This window comes from Seriola aureovittata, chromosome 22, assembly GCF_021018895.1.
Source record: "Seriola aureovittata isolate HTS-2021-v1 ecotype China chromosome 22, ASM2101889v1, whole genome shotgun sequence".
In the NCBI taxonomy this organism is placed as follows: domain Eukaryota; kingdom Metazoa; phylum Chordata; class Actinopteri; order Carangiformes; family Carangidae; genus Seriola; species Seriola aureovittata.
The window spans coordinates 21,690,303-21,703,806 of NC_079385.1; the positions used below are offsets into that span (position 1 = coordinate 21,690,303).

The 13,504-nt window shown below is 46.7% G+C and overlaps 3 protein-coding genes across 4 annotated transcripts in view; 1 reads left to right on the forward strand and 2 right to left on the reverse strand.

Annotated features, from left to right (window-relative positions):
* The window catches only part of stab2 (stabilin 2), a 30,062-nt gene extending 26,411 nt beyond the window's left edge, over window positions 1-3,651 (forward strand). Inside the window, exons 63-69 of one of the 2 annotated variants that reach the window (XM_056368118.1) lie at window positions 1,499-1,605; window positions 1,685-1,804; window positions 1,884-2,030; window positions 2,252-2,362; window positions 2,436-2,567; window positions 3,063-3,173; window positions 3,263-3,651. In XM_056368118.1, coding sequence (XP_056224093.1) covers window positions 1,499-1,605; window positions 1,685-1,804; window positions 1,884-2,030; window positions 2,252-2,362; window positions 2,436-2,567; window positions 3,063-3,173; window positions 3,263-3,319 — 785 coding nt within the window. In that variant the 3' untranslated portion in view covers window positions 3,320-3,651. The remainder of the gene's footprint in view (window positions 1-1,498; window positions 1,606-1,684; window positions 1,805-1,883; window positions 2,031-2,251; window positions 2,363-2,435; window positions 2,568-3,062; window positions 3,174-3,262) is intronic. The other variant, XM_056368119.1, reaches the window with a different exon arrangement.
* A 241-nt stretch (window positions 3,652-3,892) lies between these two features.
* On the reverse strand, window positions 3,893-10,002 carry ovch1 (ovochymase 1). The gene is made up of 15 exons (XM_056368291.1): window positions 9,975-10,002; window positions 8,544-8,558; window positions 8,334-8,375; window positions 8,204-8,260; window positions 7,748-7,931; window positions 7,601-7,676; window positions 6,761-6,950; window positions 6,542-6,681; window positions 5,703-5,853; window positions 5,590-5,631; window positions 5,285-5,507; window positions 5,046-5,203; window positions 4,588-4,686; window positions 4,371-4,507; window positions 3,893-4,082 (listed from the first exon to the last, which is right to left on the reverse strand). The coding sequence occupies exons 1-15, from the start codon at window positions 10,000-10,002 to the stop codon at window positions 3,921-3,923; spliced, it is 1,704 nt and encodes a 567-aa protein (XP_056224266.1). The 3' UTR covers window positions 3,893-3,920.
* Window positions 10,003-10,141: 139 nt separating this feature from the next.
* LOC130163613 (erythroblast NAD(P)(+)--arginine ADP-ribosyltransferase-like) lies at window positions 10,142-12,228 on the reverse strand. Its single transcript, XM_056367926.1, has 3 exons — window positions 12,099-12,228; window positions 11,834-11,934; window positions 10,142-10,990 (listed from the first exon to the last, which is right to left on the reverse strand). Exons 2-3 carry the CDS (start codon window positions 11,906-11,908, stop codon window positions 10,310-10,312), a joined length of 756 nt encoding a protein of 251 aa, XP_056223901.1. The 5' UTR covers window positions 11,909-11,934; window positions 12,099-12,228; the 3' UTR covers window positions 10,142-10,309.
* Window positions 12,229-13,504: the final 1,276 nt, after the last annotated feature.

Below are 13,504 nucleotides of genomic sequence, written 5' to 3' on the forward strand. Positions count from 1 at the left end.
GAGAGAGAGGAGGAGGAGAGAGAAGAGGAGAGAGAGGAAGAAGAGAGAGGAGGACGTGAGAGAGGAGGAGGAGAGAGGAGGAAGAAAGAAAAGAGGAGAGGAGGAGGAGAGAGGAGGAAGAAAGAGAAGAAGAGAGGAGGAGGAGAGAGGAGGAGGAGGAGAGAGAGGAGGAGGAGAGAGAGGAGAAGAGAGAGAGGAGGAGGAGGAGAGAGGAGGAAAAGAGAGATGAAGAAGAGAGAGGAGGAGAGAGAGGAGGAGAGAGAAGAGGAGGAGGAGGAGAGAGAGGAGGAGGAGGAGAGAGGAGGAGGAGAGAGGAGGAGGAGGAGGAGGGAAGAGCAGGACGAGAGAGAGGAGGAGGAGAGAGATGAAGAAGAGAGAGGAGGAGGGAGAACAGGAGGAGGGAGGAGAGAGGAGGAAAAGAGAGATGAAGAAGAGAGAGGAGGAGGGAGAAGAGGAGAAGAGGAGGAGAGAAGAGGAGGAGGAAGAAGAGGGGGAGAGAGAGGAGGAGGAGGGAGGAGGAGGACGAGTGAGAGGAGGAGGAGAGAGGAGGAGAGAGGAGGAAGAGAGAGAAGGGTAGAGAGGAGGAGGGAGGATAGAGAGGAGAGGGAGGAGGAGGGAGAAGAGGGGGAAAAAGAGGAGGAGGAGGAGGGAGGAGGAGAGAGCAGGAGAGAGAGGAGGAGGAGGAGGGAAGAGGAGGACGAGAGAGAGGAGGAGGAGGAGAGGAGAGAGGAGAGAGGAGAGGAGGAGGAGGGAGAAGAGGAGGAGAGAGATGAAGAAGAGAGAGGAGGAGGGAGAAGAGGGGGAGAGAGAGGAGGACGAGAGAGAGGAGGAGAGAGAGGAGGAGGAGAGGAGGAGAGAGAAGAGGAGGAGAGGAGGAGAGAGAAGAGGAGGGAGGAGAGAGAGGAGGAGGAGAGAGAAGAGGAGAGAGAGGAAGAAGAGAGAGGAGGACGTGAGAGAGGAGGAGGAGAGAGGAGGAAGAAAGAAAAGAGGAGAGGAGGAGGAGAGAGGAGGAAGAAAGAAAAGAGGAGAGGAGGAGGAGAGAGGAGGAGGAGGAGAGAGAGGAGGAGGAGAGAGAGGAAGAAGAGAGAGGAGGAGGAGGAGAGGAGGAAGAAAGAGAAGAAGAGAGAGGAGGAGAGAGAGGAGGAGAGAGAAGAGGAGGAGGAGGAGAGAGAGGAGGAGGAGGAGGAGAGAGAGGAGGGAGAAGAGGAGGAGGAGGAGGAGGGAAGAGCAGGACGAGAGAGAGGAGGAGGAGAGAGAGAAGAGGAGGAGAGAGAGAGGAGGAGGGAAGAGCAGGACGAGAGAGAGGAGGAGGAGAGAGATGAAGAAGAGAGAGGAGGAGGGAGAAGAGGAGGAGGGAGGAGAAGGACTGACGTAAAGAAAGTTAATGAGGAGCTGCTGCTGATCAGAACAACTTACAACATCAATTTATTCATGTGACCTGTCACTGATGTATTGATCAGACCTGACTGATGTATTGATCGGCGGCTGTGTGTTTCAGAGGTCAAGTGTGAGTGTCGACTCGGTTTCATTGGAGACGGGTTCAGCTGTACAGGAAACCTGCTGCAGGTCCTCAGAGCCACGCCCACCTTCTCCAACTTCCTCACAGTGAGTCAGAGACAGTCTCGTCCAGGTCAGGTCTCCACGGTAACCACTTCACCACCTCACTTTATTTCTGATTCTTCAGCAAATCCGGAACTACTCCGAGACGTGCGAGTCCGGGAAAAAGTTTGTGAAGCGTCTCAGCAACCTGACGGTCCAGTCCACTCTGTTTGTCCCTGACAACGACGGCCTGCCCGGCAACCAGGTGAGTCTCACCACAGGTGCTCTAGCTGCGCTTGTTAACATGTCCTCACCTGTCTGTCTCTGTCCACATGTCCCTGCAGACTCTGTCTCAGTGGGACATTGAGTTCCACCTGTCGGAGGGTCAGGCTCTGTCTCTCAGCCGGCTGAAGAACGGCAGCCGGATCAGAACCAGAGTCGGAAGTCTGACCGTCCTTGGAGTCGCAGACCTGCTCAACCCCTCAGCTCTGGTCAGAGTCTTTACAACTTCTGGACACTAGAGGGTGAGAGAGGCTCCTCCCTCACCTGTAGATGAGGCGAGGCTCCTCCCTCACCTGTAGATGACTGTCTCTGCGGCGCAGATGGAGCTCAGTAACCAGATCTGCTGACTGTGATTGGCTGATTTCAAAGTTAACAGGTACGAGTCTCCACGGAGACACAGAAGTAAAAACAAATTCTGTTGTCTCCTCAGTCGTCCCGTTACATCAACGACCGCTTCGTCACCAGCTCCGACATCTTGGCCTCCAACGGGATTATACATGTTCTTCAGGGACCCCTGAAAGCCCCGCCCCCACGCCAAAAGGTGAGTGTTCATAGGAACAGTGTAAACAACAAGGAGGAGTGTTTCCCGGTTTGACCTCTGATTGGCACTTCAGATGCACGTGGCTCACAAGGCGGGGATGGGTGTGGGCGTGGTGCTGCTGATCGCTGTGGTGGCGGGAGTCGTCTTCATTGGATACCACTTCTACACCCACAACACCAAACCCTTCCAGTTCCACTACTTTAAGGTCAGTGTGTGTGTGTGTGTGTGTGTGTGTGTGTGTGTGTGTGTGTGTGTGTGTGTGTGTGTGTGTGTGTGTGTGTGTGTGTGTGTGTGTGTGTGTGTGTGTGTGTGTGTGTGTGTGTGTGTGGTAGGTCAGGGCTGTAACCATGACGTTTCCGAGCTGCTCTCTTTATGTCACTGACACTAATTCATTAGGTTTCCTGTGATGTTCAGTGTATAACTTAATTATTATAATTATTAATTATTAGTTAGTTAATTGATCTCTTACATAATTTTTCAAGAGACAAAAAGAGGCGAACAACAGAAAGTTGCAGATGTAAAGTGCTGCGTGTTTACAGGATTAATTAGTAATTAAACAAAGATGGTCATTGCCGCAGGTGAACCGGCCTATTGATGTTTATTATATTGAACATTTTCATTGTTAGTTTATCACATTAATAACAGTCATATGTCTGTTTCAGTTACATCTTTCATTGCTGACCTTTGACCTATTTGACAGGAGGATGAGGGGGAGGAAGAAGCTCCGCCCTCAGACTGCGGTCGCAGCATCTGTAACCCAATTTACGAAGCAGCACCTGAACCTGCAGAGTCCAACACGTGTGACGTCATAGTGAGTCAGAGTTAGATTCTGAGTGTGACGATGTTGACAGACTGAACCGACTGATGATCAGTCACAGACGTGTTGAATGACTTTTTCAGGGTGACACACACCAGGTGGTGAACGGAGGATCGTACGACCTGCTGCAGGACGGCTGAGGAACCTGCTGCTGCTCACTGCTGGACTCAAACTCACAACTGTTTCATACCTCTGATCTGCTCCAGACTCTTTCATCACAGACTCAGTTCTCTTCTCCGATTGGTCCAGGTCCACAGGTGTGTCTGTCTGCATCACCTGTGAAGGAGGAGTCACTGACTCATCATCATGTTTTCAGCCACCTCCTCTCACAGAACAACACTGATGATGCGTTCAGGTGCTCTGAGTTTCTGCAGTAACAGCTGTTTAACCTTTGTTTTATCTGAACACAGAAACAATTAGTGGAGAATCATGTGAAACTGTGAAAAATGTTGATTAAATGATTTGTGCTCCATTTTGTTTTTAGTGTTTTTTTTCCATTAAATAAAATCTAGACTCTAATGAACTCACTGTAAAAAGTAAAGAGGTTTTTTTGTGAGTAATGAAGCACGTTCAGAATTTCTACTCAATGATTCCTTTGGTTCTGGTCCCTGAACTATACACAGCACTTTGGTTCCACATCTGGAGCTGATGACACTAAATGTAAATGTGAATGAATGTTTGTTAAAGGAAGAGAACCACAAACAGCTTCCAGTCAAACCAGTTTATTTCTACAGAACCAGTTCAGTTGTCTTCAGTCACCTCAGTGATCCATGAACCATAGTCAGATATTCTGGTGAAGATGGCCGGTTTGTCTGCATCACAGCGCCGGCTGCCCCATGTGACCACACCAGACAGGAAGTAGGTGCCACGTTTCTGACAGATGAGAGGAGCTCCGGCGTCGCCCTGCGCACGAGGTCAGTCAGAGTTACAACATCGTTTTGTTAAGACAGATCAACCAAGAAAAAACTGACTGATGACACACTAGAACCTTCTGATCCATTCTGACCCCTGGATTCACTGTTACACAGCTTTAGTGTGACGTCCAGGACGTACAGTGTGATGTGTCACAGTGGTGATGGCAGCAGGACTCAGGTAGGACACTGTCAGACGGCTCAGGATGGTTTTATGTGAGGGTTAAACACACTGAGCATTAACTACAGTCTAATGACATGATTGTGAGTGTGTTGTTACCATGCAGGAAGAAGAGCTGGCAGCATGTGAACATATGTGAGAGTCACTGATGAGTCCTCCTCCCCACCTCCTCCTACAGCTGGTCTGATTGACCAGAGTCAGTCTGACGTGGTGCAGTCGGTCCGGATCGACGTCGGCTACAGAGAAAAGAGACGGCAGCACATGAATGATGTGATGTGTTCATGTTTCTGTGTAAATATAGAAACACTGAGCTCACCTCTTCCTGCTGCCGCTCCCCAGCCAGAGGTGAAGCAGTGCCAGCTGTCGTCCGGCTCCTCGTCCTCTTCAGGGACACAAACCGGAGACACATTGGAGCCTGGAGACAGAGTCAGAGGACAGATTGACTCAGTGGACACAGAGGCCATGTTCACACCTACCTGTAGCTTTGTGTGTTTGGACCTTTTGTTGATTAGGTCAGAGTGGAGCCACAGGGTGAAGAGACTCACTGGAACCTTTTTCCAGGCTTCTGATTTGCCAACATGTTTTTGGTCAGGGTTTCATCGCCCCCTGTTGGTTTGACCTGCTCTTCACAGCGTGTTTGTGTTTTCATGTGGATGGAGATTTGAGGAGCGGACAGTGTAAATAAATACCTGTGTACATGTGGCTCAGTGTACACCTGGAGCAGCACTGTCTCATACTCAAGAGAGATGTTGGAGTGTGTGTTTATATTCCTACCGAATCTGGCGGGAACACTGAGGCGGAGAAGTGACAGGTCAGACTTTGGCGGGAAGCTGCCATCCTGTGGCAGGTTGAAGACTTTGTCCACCGGGACAGTTTGAGCTGGCGAGAACCGGAGGTCATGAAGTCCCAGAGCCACCACGTCCACTTTAGGTCTGAGAGAGAAGCAGGAGTGAGCAGTAACAGAGGGGGTAGACCTGATGTCCCAGCATGTTGCAGGAACACTCATATCCTACCTGACGTTACAGTGTTTAGCAGTGACAACCCAGCGGTGATGGATCAGCACTCCACTGCAGTAGTGGCGTCCACTGGACTGCAGGCTGACCTGCCAGGGCCAGAAGAAGGGGCAGGACTCGGTCACGTTCCCTACAGACACCTCACCGTCCTGGGACACCGAGAGACTAGCAACGCCTGGAGCGTGATCACAGCTGGGGCTCTGCTGCTTCCCACACCTGTCCTCTGTCATCCAGGTGAACATACAGTGTGGGAGCAGTGTGTGTCATAAATAAAGTCTTTCAGATCTGTGTCAAATTAAACCTACTTTCATCTGTGATGTCATCTTCATACATCCTGTTCTGATCATCTGAAAATCAAACAACATGAGGAAACGTCTTCTACAGGTAAGAACTCAGGTGTTGGTCATCTGGAACTCACTCATGATGTCAGACATCCACTGAGCGTGCTGCTGGATGTCGGTGTACACTCCTGGTTTTCTGGCTCGTCCACAGCCAACTCCCCAACTCACCACACCTGCCAACTCGTACCTGCTGCCGGTGAAGCAGGACAGAGGACCTCCAGAGTCCCCCTGAGACCGATGGATGATGAGGTCAGAGACGACGTCAACGAAAAGATCAAAGACAAGCAAGACAAAAGATGAGACAACAAGAGAGCGACTAAAACCCAGGAAAAAAGGGAGGACAAACATCACAGGAGAAGAGACACAGACTGACAGGACAACCAAGATAGAAGACAGTATGAGAAAAAAGGTAGGACAGTAAAAAGGGACAGAAGAAAGACAATGACCATGAAACAAATCTCAAGAAAGGAGGAATGTGATGTTAAGAGACAATACAGGATGATAAAGAGGTGCTAGGACAATAACAGCACAACGCGAGTCCAGACAGGACACCACAAGACAAAGAGACAAGAGTAAGACCAGAGTGAAGACAGGACCATGAACAGAGACACAGGAAGAACAAAGAAGTTGGTAAGACTTGGGTAAAAGAGACAAGACGGGACAGTTATGAGACAAGGTGCGACAACAACAGACCGTGACAGAACAAGACGAGAGGACAGGGAAGAGAGAAGACAGGAGAAACAGATAGCTTGAGAGAGAGGACAATGAAGAGGACAACAAAGAAACAAGACAGAAACAGATTCTGTGATGTGGACAAACTCCTCTCAGGTCTCTGGTTGTAAGTGCTTCAGAGTCCAGATTCTGAACCTTGACGGTCTTGAACTGTGTCCAGACCCTGGACATGTTCAGGTCTTACCTGACAGGCGTCGACTCCTCCTTCGTCCTTCCCGGCACAGAACATGGAGGACCTGATCCTGCCCAGGTAGTACTGGTTACAGACCTCAGAGGGCAGGACGGTCACGTTCACCTCCTGCAGCCTGTTGACTCGAGGACCATCTGGAGACAGACACATCAAGCCGGGTCAGATTCAGTCAACAGGACTCGTGTCTCTAGAGATCAGTAAATGTGTCCTCACTCTCTTGGGTGGAGCCCCAGCCGGTGATGGTGCACTTCTTGAAGAGAGGTAGCGAAGTCATCCAGATGTCGATGGGTCTGACGAACTGGTTGAAGACCAGAGGCCGCTGCAGCCTCAGCAGAGCCATGTCGCCCTCTTTAGTCCGAGTGTTGTAGCTGCGGTGGCTGACGATCGCCGAGACTCCGACCAGCTGAAGGTCAACAGAAACCGTCAGAGGTCAACAACTATCGCAGAGACTCCGACCGGCTGAACGGGGAGTCACTCTACAGCTACTTGATCCTGTACCACTGACTAGTTCAGGATCTGGACCGGTTCATATCCTGAATCTTGTGCGGTTCACTTTTACAAACTGAACAACAGGTTCACATTATCACAGTCCGTCTTAAATCAACAGTCACCGACCCTGAACCAGGTTTCTCTGTCTGTGATCAGACCTGGACCTCACAGTCCTCCTCTGTAAACATATGTTCTCCAGTCTGTCTGAAGAGACTCCAATCATCTGAGTCCATCATCTGTGGTGGATCTGTCTCAGTCTGTTGAGTCTGATTAGGACCAGAACATAGTCTGATGTGGACCCACATCAAGAGGAGGTCTTTGAATGTCCTGAACAGGAGGAACCGTCACAGCCAGAAAAACCTGATACAGCACCTGAACTGGTTTTAAGACTCTGAGAACCTGAATGTCCACAGACCATCATTCAGACAGGCAGACTCTACTGTGCTCTACTGTGTTGACTGTCAGACTTTACAGGTTGAGTTGTCTCCTGTGATAAAAACAAACATCTCCATGAGGCACTCTGTCCACAGGTGTGACCTGTGTCTGAGCTGCAGGTCGTCTCACCTGTTGTCCCGCTTCTTGAAGATTATCCAGGTCGTGTTTTCCAGCCAGAACCTTCCAGAACGAAGCTCTGTTGTACCTGTAGACAGGTATGACTCATCAGCTGTGTGTGTGACAGTAAATTTAATCCTGGTGTCGATGACCTCTGACCTTTTGAAGCAATGAGCAGCAGAGATGACCCACAGTGGACTGATGATGGCCCCCCCACAGGCCGGCATGGAGGCAAAACAAACGGACACCTGCCAGGGCCACGAGTGAGCCCAGGCCTCCTGACCCCCAATGATCCTGGACTCCATCTCCTGCTCCAGACTGAAGGGCCGAACCCCGGCCAGGTCTGACACCACACCAACAGAGGTCAACAGAGGTCAACAGGGTTCAATCAAAAAGGTCAGTATTAAAACAGAAACCAGGTCCTGCTGGTTTCAGTTTTAACAATCAAATATATAATATGCATACTCACATTGAACAGGATTCATGAGGTTTTACTGAGTCTGGTTAAAACATTTGATCAAACCACATTTGAACACAAACCGTTTTATAGTTTAAGTCAGATTTAGAATAATAACTTGTTGATTTAATAAATAAATGAATGTAAAGAGAACAAACCACTGAATCCAAAGAGGCGAGAGAAGGTTCCATGTTGCTGCAGACTCTCGTTTCCTCCTGGAGACAAAGTACAGAGTCTGAACAGGCTCAACTGTTCCCAGGTAGGAGTGTCTTAACCTGGTGAGTTTACCTGTCCCAGCAGCAGCTGTGGAGTTCGATGGTTCCAGTTGAGCTGCACAGACACAAAGCACAGGTGAGGATGAGGAAGAGGAAACAGGAAACCTGAGGATGAAGGTTCTCACCTGTCTCACATGTGAACACACACAGTGACAGCAGACACATCACACACAGCATCATGTCTGAGGATCACTGTGAGCTGCTGAGGCTCCTCATCACTCACCTGTGTCAGTCACACCTGTGTGATTGGACACACCTGTTCAGCGGAGGGATAAACGTCATCTACCTGCATTCTATTCAACATCTTTATCTCTGGGACTATTTTATCTGTCACTCCACTGTGGACTGATACAGAGTGTGACACACTGTTTGTGTCACTGATGTGATGATGTCATCAATGAGGGACGCTACCACTACATCACAGTAGCACACCTTACATGGCGGCCATATTCTCCTGTGGTGCAGTTACATTTCGTTGATTATAATGTTGGGAACCACTGACATAAAGTAATAATGCAAAAAGCTTTTCTTGGCTAACATACGTCTGAGCAAGCTAAAAAATGAAAATGATCAAAAATATCAAATGTGGTTAAAAATGTATAAAAATCTAAAAGTTCAAAACTTTGTCATTACTGTCTTTGCTGTTGTTTATTTCAGAGATAATGAAGATTAATATTTGATCTCCGGATGGGCGTCCAGGTGATCGGCAGGTGGCTCTCTGTGGTTTCCCTCATCAGAGGTCAGTGCTGCAAACAGAGCACGCATTCAGATCAGCTGATCATAAGGCAGACCACTCAGAGTCTCTCATTTTAGTGAGTCTACATTGTTGACTCCACCCACAACCCACAGACTCCTCCCACTCACATGGCCTCTAGCCTTGAGCTCAGCAGACCTGCTCCCCTTCATGAACAAGCTTCACACTTCGAACAAACACTGCTGTGAGGTCTGAGGGCATTTTCTCCATTTCTACATTATTTCTGAAATTCACTTTTTAATGGTCGTTGCATGTAACATAACAGCAGAGTGTTTTAAATTACAAGTCTCAGAACAAGCTCTGCTCTTTCTATAACGAGGCAGCTTCTTGTGGTACAACAAAGAGATGTGAAAACAAACCTTTACTGATGTAGATGAATTGTTTTGGTGCTTGAAATGGATTTACTAAAGTCTATAGCTTCAAAAAAAATAGTGCAACATGAAATTAAAATAAAAAAGTAAAATAGTAGATGTTAGTAGGAGTTGTCTTGTCATCACGTTCTTCCACCTCCAGCAAATAATGTTTGGATGGTGATTTAAGAAATCAGACATGTCTATAGTGGTGAGATCTACTGAGTACAATTCTAGTTTGAACATATTTGATGTGGGAACAACCTGTCGCACATTAAATAGGATCATGTGATAATACGTCTGTCTTCTACCACTAAAGGGACGGGAGGGTGAACTTCCATCCCTCCATTTTCACCTGCTTGTCAGGTGACAGTTCCTTTAGTAATGTGTTAAGTTTTGTTGAGCTTGATTGTTACTTTCGTCTTCAGGTGTTCTCCCAGAAGCTGGGTATGAAGGTATGATCACATGATCCTGTTAAAGGTGTGACAGGTTGTGGCTGTCAGGCAGTGGACACATCTGTCTGCAGAGTTTGGATTCATTGATTTGTTACTGCTGTACTCCCACAGGTTTGATGTCATCTTGATTTTTTTATGTAAAAGGTAAAGCAAACCTTGGCATCTAATATAAACCTTCCAACTGTGTTACCCTGCTGTTTCAGTGGCGTAGGGTTAGGGTCTGTTTTTGTTGGTAGCTGACCATTAAGGAAACAAGTCCACATTCTTTCCATATGTCAAATTTATTGTTTTCACATTGACACATATGTCACACAGAGAAATGTTCTTTAATGCAAAACAATAAAGTAGAAGCCACCTACATGTGATACTGTATGAAGTAAGTGATGGTGGGAAGTGTGACAACACTAGTCTGCAGTAAGTCAAACAGGTGTTAAGGAGAGCCTGTAATGAGCGCACAGTTTAAACGACTGGAAGCTCCAAAATCCTTCAAAACAAAGACGACCTCACAGTCCTTCAGAGCTTCAGGTTTATCTTTACCCTTAAATACTGCTGTTATGTTGAATGTTTCATAGGGGGGTATAAGCACCTCTTGCTCCGCAGATTCAAATATTGAATAATGCTTCAGGTCAGCTCCTAAACAGGTTGTAATTTTAAAGCAGGTCTTTGAACCAAAACTTTTCAGGTTTGTTTTTAGAGAAGTGGAGGTAAAGGAACCAAACCGAATTATATTTCCAACTTGACCAGTAAATTGCATCCTGCTTCTTCTATAAGTTGTGCTACAGTGATGGTTGTTATTCAGGGTCTGTATGGCAGTTGTGAGCCAAAAATGTAAATAATGGTATTTGAAAGTGCTTTTATAGATGCTCTTGTTTTCCCTAACTGCGTTATTAAACTCTTTATAAATCTCGTTTGAGGTGTAAACACAGATTGCTTTCATGTGATTTTCAGTCAGAGCCTCGTCTCCTCTGTCAGGAGTCTTCTTTGAACACTCCAACACATTTGAATTTTCTTCATATTTCTTTTCTTTTATTTCTTGCATATCTTTCATTTTGTCAGTGCAGCCAGAGTACATGTCATCAACAGAATCTTCAACCATGCCGAGTTCTACAGTCTGAAGAAGGAACAGATGATGTTATATGTGTTGTGATCTACAACTTACATCTATAACATAAGGAGGAAATGCTGTTCATGTACATACAAGTCACAAACACACTGATCCTGAACGCATCAGTCAAATATTCACACACAACCTGTTTGTTTTCCTCCTAAATATCTGATCTCACAGTCCAACCTCATGCTTCTGTTCAGACTCACAGATCCTGGTTCTGGTTTAACACCTGGACCACCATCTTTATAAACCTGCACCAAAGAGCTGCTGTTGACTGAACCAGTGGTTCTCAAATGTTTTCACATCATGGACTTTAAACTGACACAAATTATCATTATTATTATTTTAAAGTTGTTTTTGGCTTGTGTTTTTCATTTGACAGGAAACAGGACAGAGACGGGGAATGACAAGCAGCAAAGAGTCTGACTGTCCAGGGGTCGATCCGGGGACTCGCCTGTAAAAAAGTTTTATCACAGACAGTGTTTACACCCAGGACCAAAACAGTCACATTCTGTGATACTTATGGATGGAAATATAGTGACAGGGACCCACAGGAACCCCCTCAAGAACCCCTTTGAGAACCACTAGTCTAAACCACAGACAGGTCTCTGGATGTGAATCTGGTCTCTGTCCTGATAGTCCTACATCCACCCAGACCTGAAACATTATCCAGTCCAAATTACTGTTGTGACCACAACAGTTTAGAAATATTAATGTCATTTCTAGGACGGTTCCTGGTCTCTGGGTTTCAGCCACCAGTGTTAGTTTCTGGTGCTGAGCTGACACCTAACTTGACTCCCTGGACTAAAACCAAGTTTGATCTTTTTGTCAGAGTGTGGTTCTCACCCTCACTGGGTCCATGAGCAGCATCCAGCACAGGAGCAGACAAACTGGAGCGCAGATCAGTGTGTCACCACCCATCACTGCAGGTAAAACAGCTCCAACACCTACACACACATGAAGAAGTGTGACGTCAACAGTGCCCTGCATCACACTGCTGCTGTGTCACTAATATAGAAAGCCTCCCTTCAGTAAAGACTGCAACACATCTGTGAAGCTCGTCTTCTACTAAAGAGTTTAAAACATGCACAAAACTCAGAAATCAACTCACCAGTCGTCACGTGGAGAAGTGATCCCAGGTCTCTGGTTCCTCTACAGGATGGGACTCACACCTATTTATCTGTGCTCTGAAGCCACACCTCGTCACAGGAATCAGACCAGTGATCTGACTGTTACAGTCCCTTCTGCCTATCTATACATTTCACCATTGTAGCCTGCACACAGTAAAACTCCATTTGCATTTCAGAGCCATGAAAAGACCTTTAATGGAGCGTAGAATTGTTTCCATAACTGTCTAAGTTCATATCATCATGTAAAACATACACCCTGTTGAGTATGATTCACTGCTCAGGACTCTCAGACCACAGCACAGTACACCACAGACCCCAAAACTGCCCCAAAACTGCCCCGGGTCCAGGAGGTTGGTGGGAGAATGTAAATGGACTTGTATAGAGCTTTTTTAGTCTTACTGACTTTAAAGCACCTGCCACAGTATGTCCATGGAGAGAATAACATTTAACTTGAAAAACAATTTGGAGGCTTACGAGGAGATTTGGAAACCATTTAATGAATTCATAGAAGATAGAGACGTAGGAGGAGAAACTTATCAGAACAGTGGACAGACACCTAATCTTTACTTTGTTAGAGGCACAGTCGAAGTTTGTGTCTGACTGTGTCTCATCCTTCATGTTGATTTTGGTTTTAAATACAAGGGATGGAGAGAACGAGTGTGTGTTTTTGGGTGGGGGGTGTGTGTTGTGTAATATGTTGTATAATAATACATAAATAAATGAAAATTCAATAAAGACATTGTTCAAAAAAACAAAAACAAACAATACCTGCCACATCCACAGACTCATACAGCACACACACACTGAGGGAACAGCCGTCAGTGTCTTGCCCAAGGACACTTCAACATGCAGTCCAGAGGAGCCAGGAATCAAACCACCGACCTTCTAATTGGTCAGACGACCCTCTCTACCTCCTGAGCAGCTTATCCCACCACCTGCCTCCTGGACCCGGGGCAGTTTTGGGGCAGTTTTGGGGTCTGTGGTGTACTGTGCTGTGGTCTGAGAGTCCTGAGCAGTGAATCATACTCAACAGGGTGTATGTTTTACATGATGATATGATCTTAGACAGTTATGGAAATAATTCTACGCTCCATTAAAGGTCTTTTCATGGCTCTGAAATGCAAATGGAGTTTTATTGTGTGCAGGCTACAATGGTGAAATGTATAGATAGGCAGATACTGATTCAAAAGATATGATGTCATAATGTGTTGAAGCAACTAAAGCAGACTGTCTGGTACTCAACATGAAGCTCAGCTGATTTTATGTCTGATCTTTGAGGGTCACAAACTGATCTGAGACAGAGCATCCTCACCTGCAGCTCAACACATCTCCAGTTTAAAATATGAAGCTGTTGCTCTGAGACACAGACGGAGGTAGAATGTGTTTA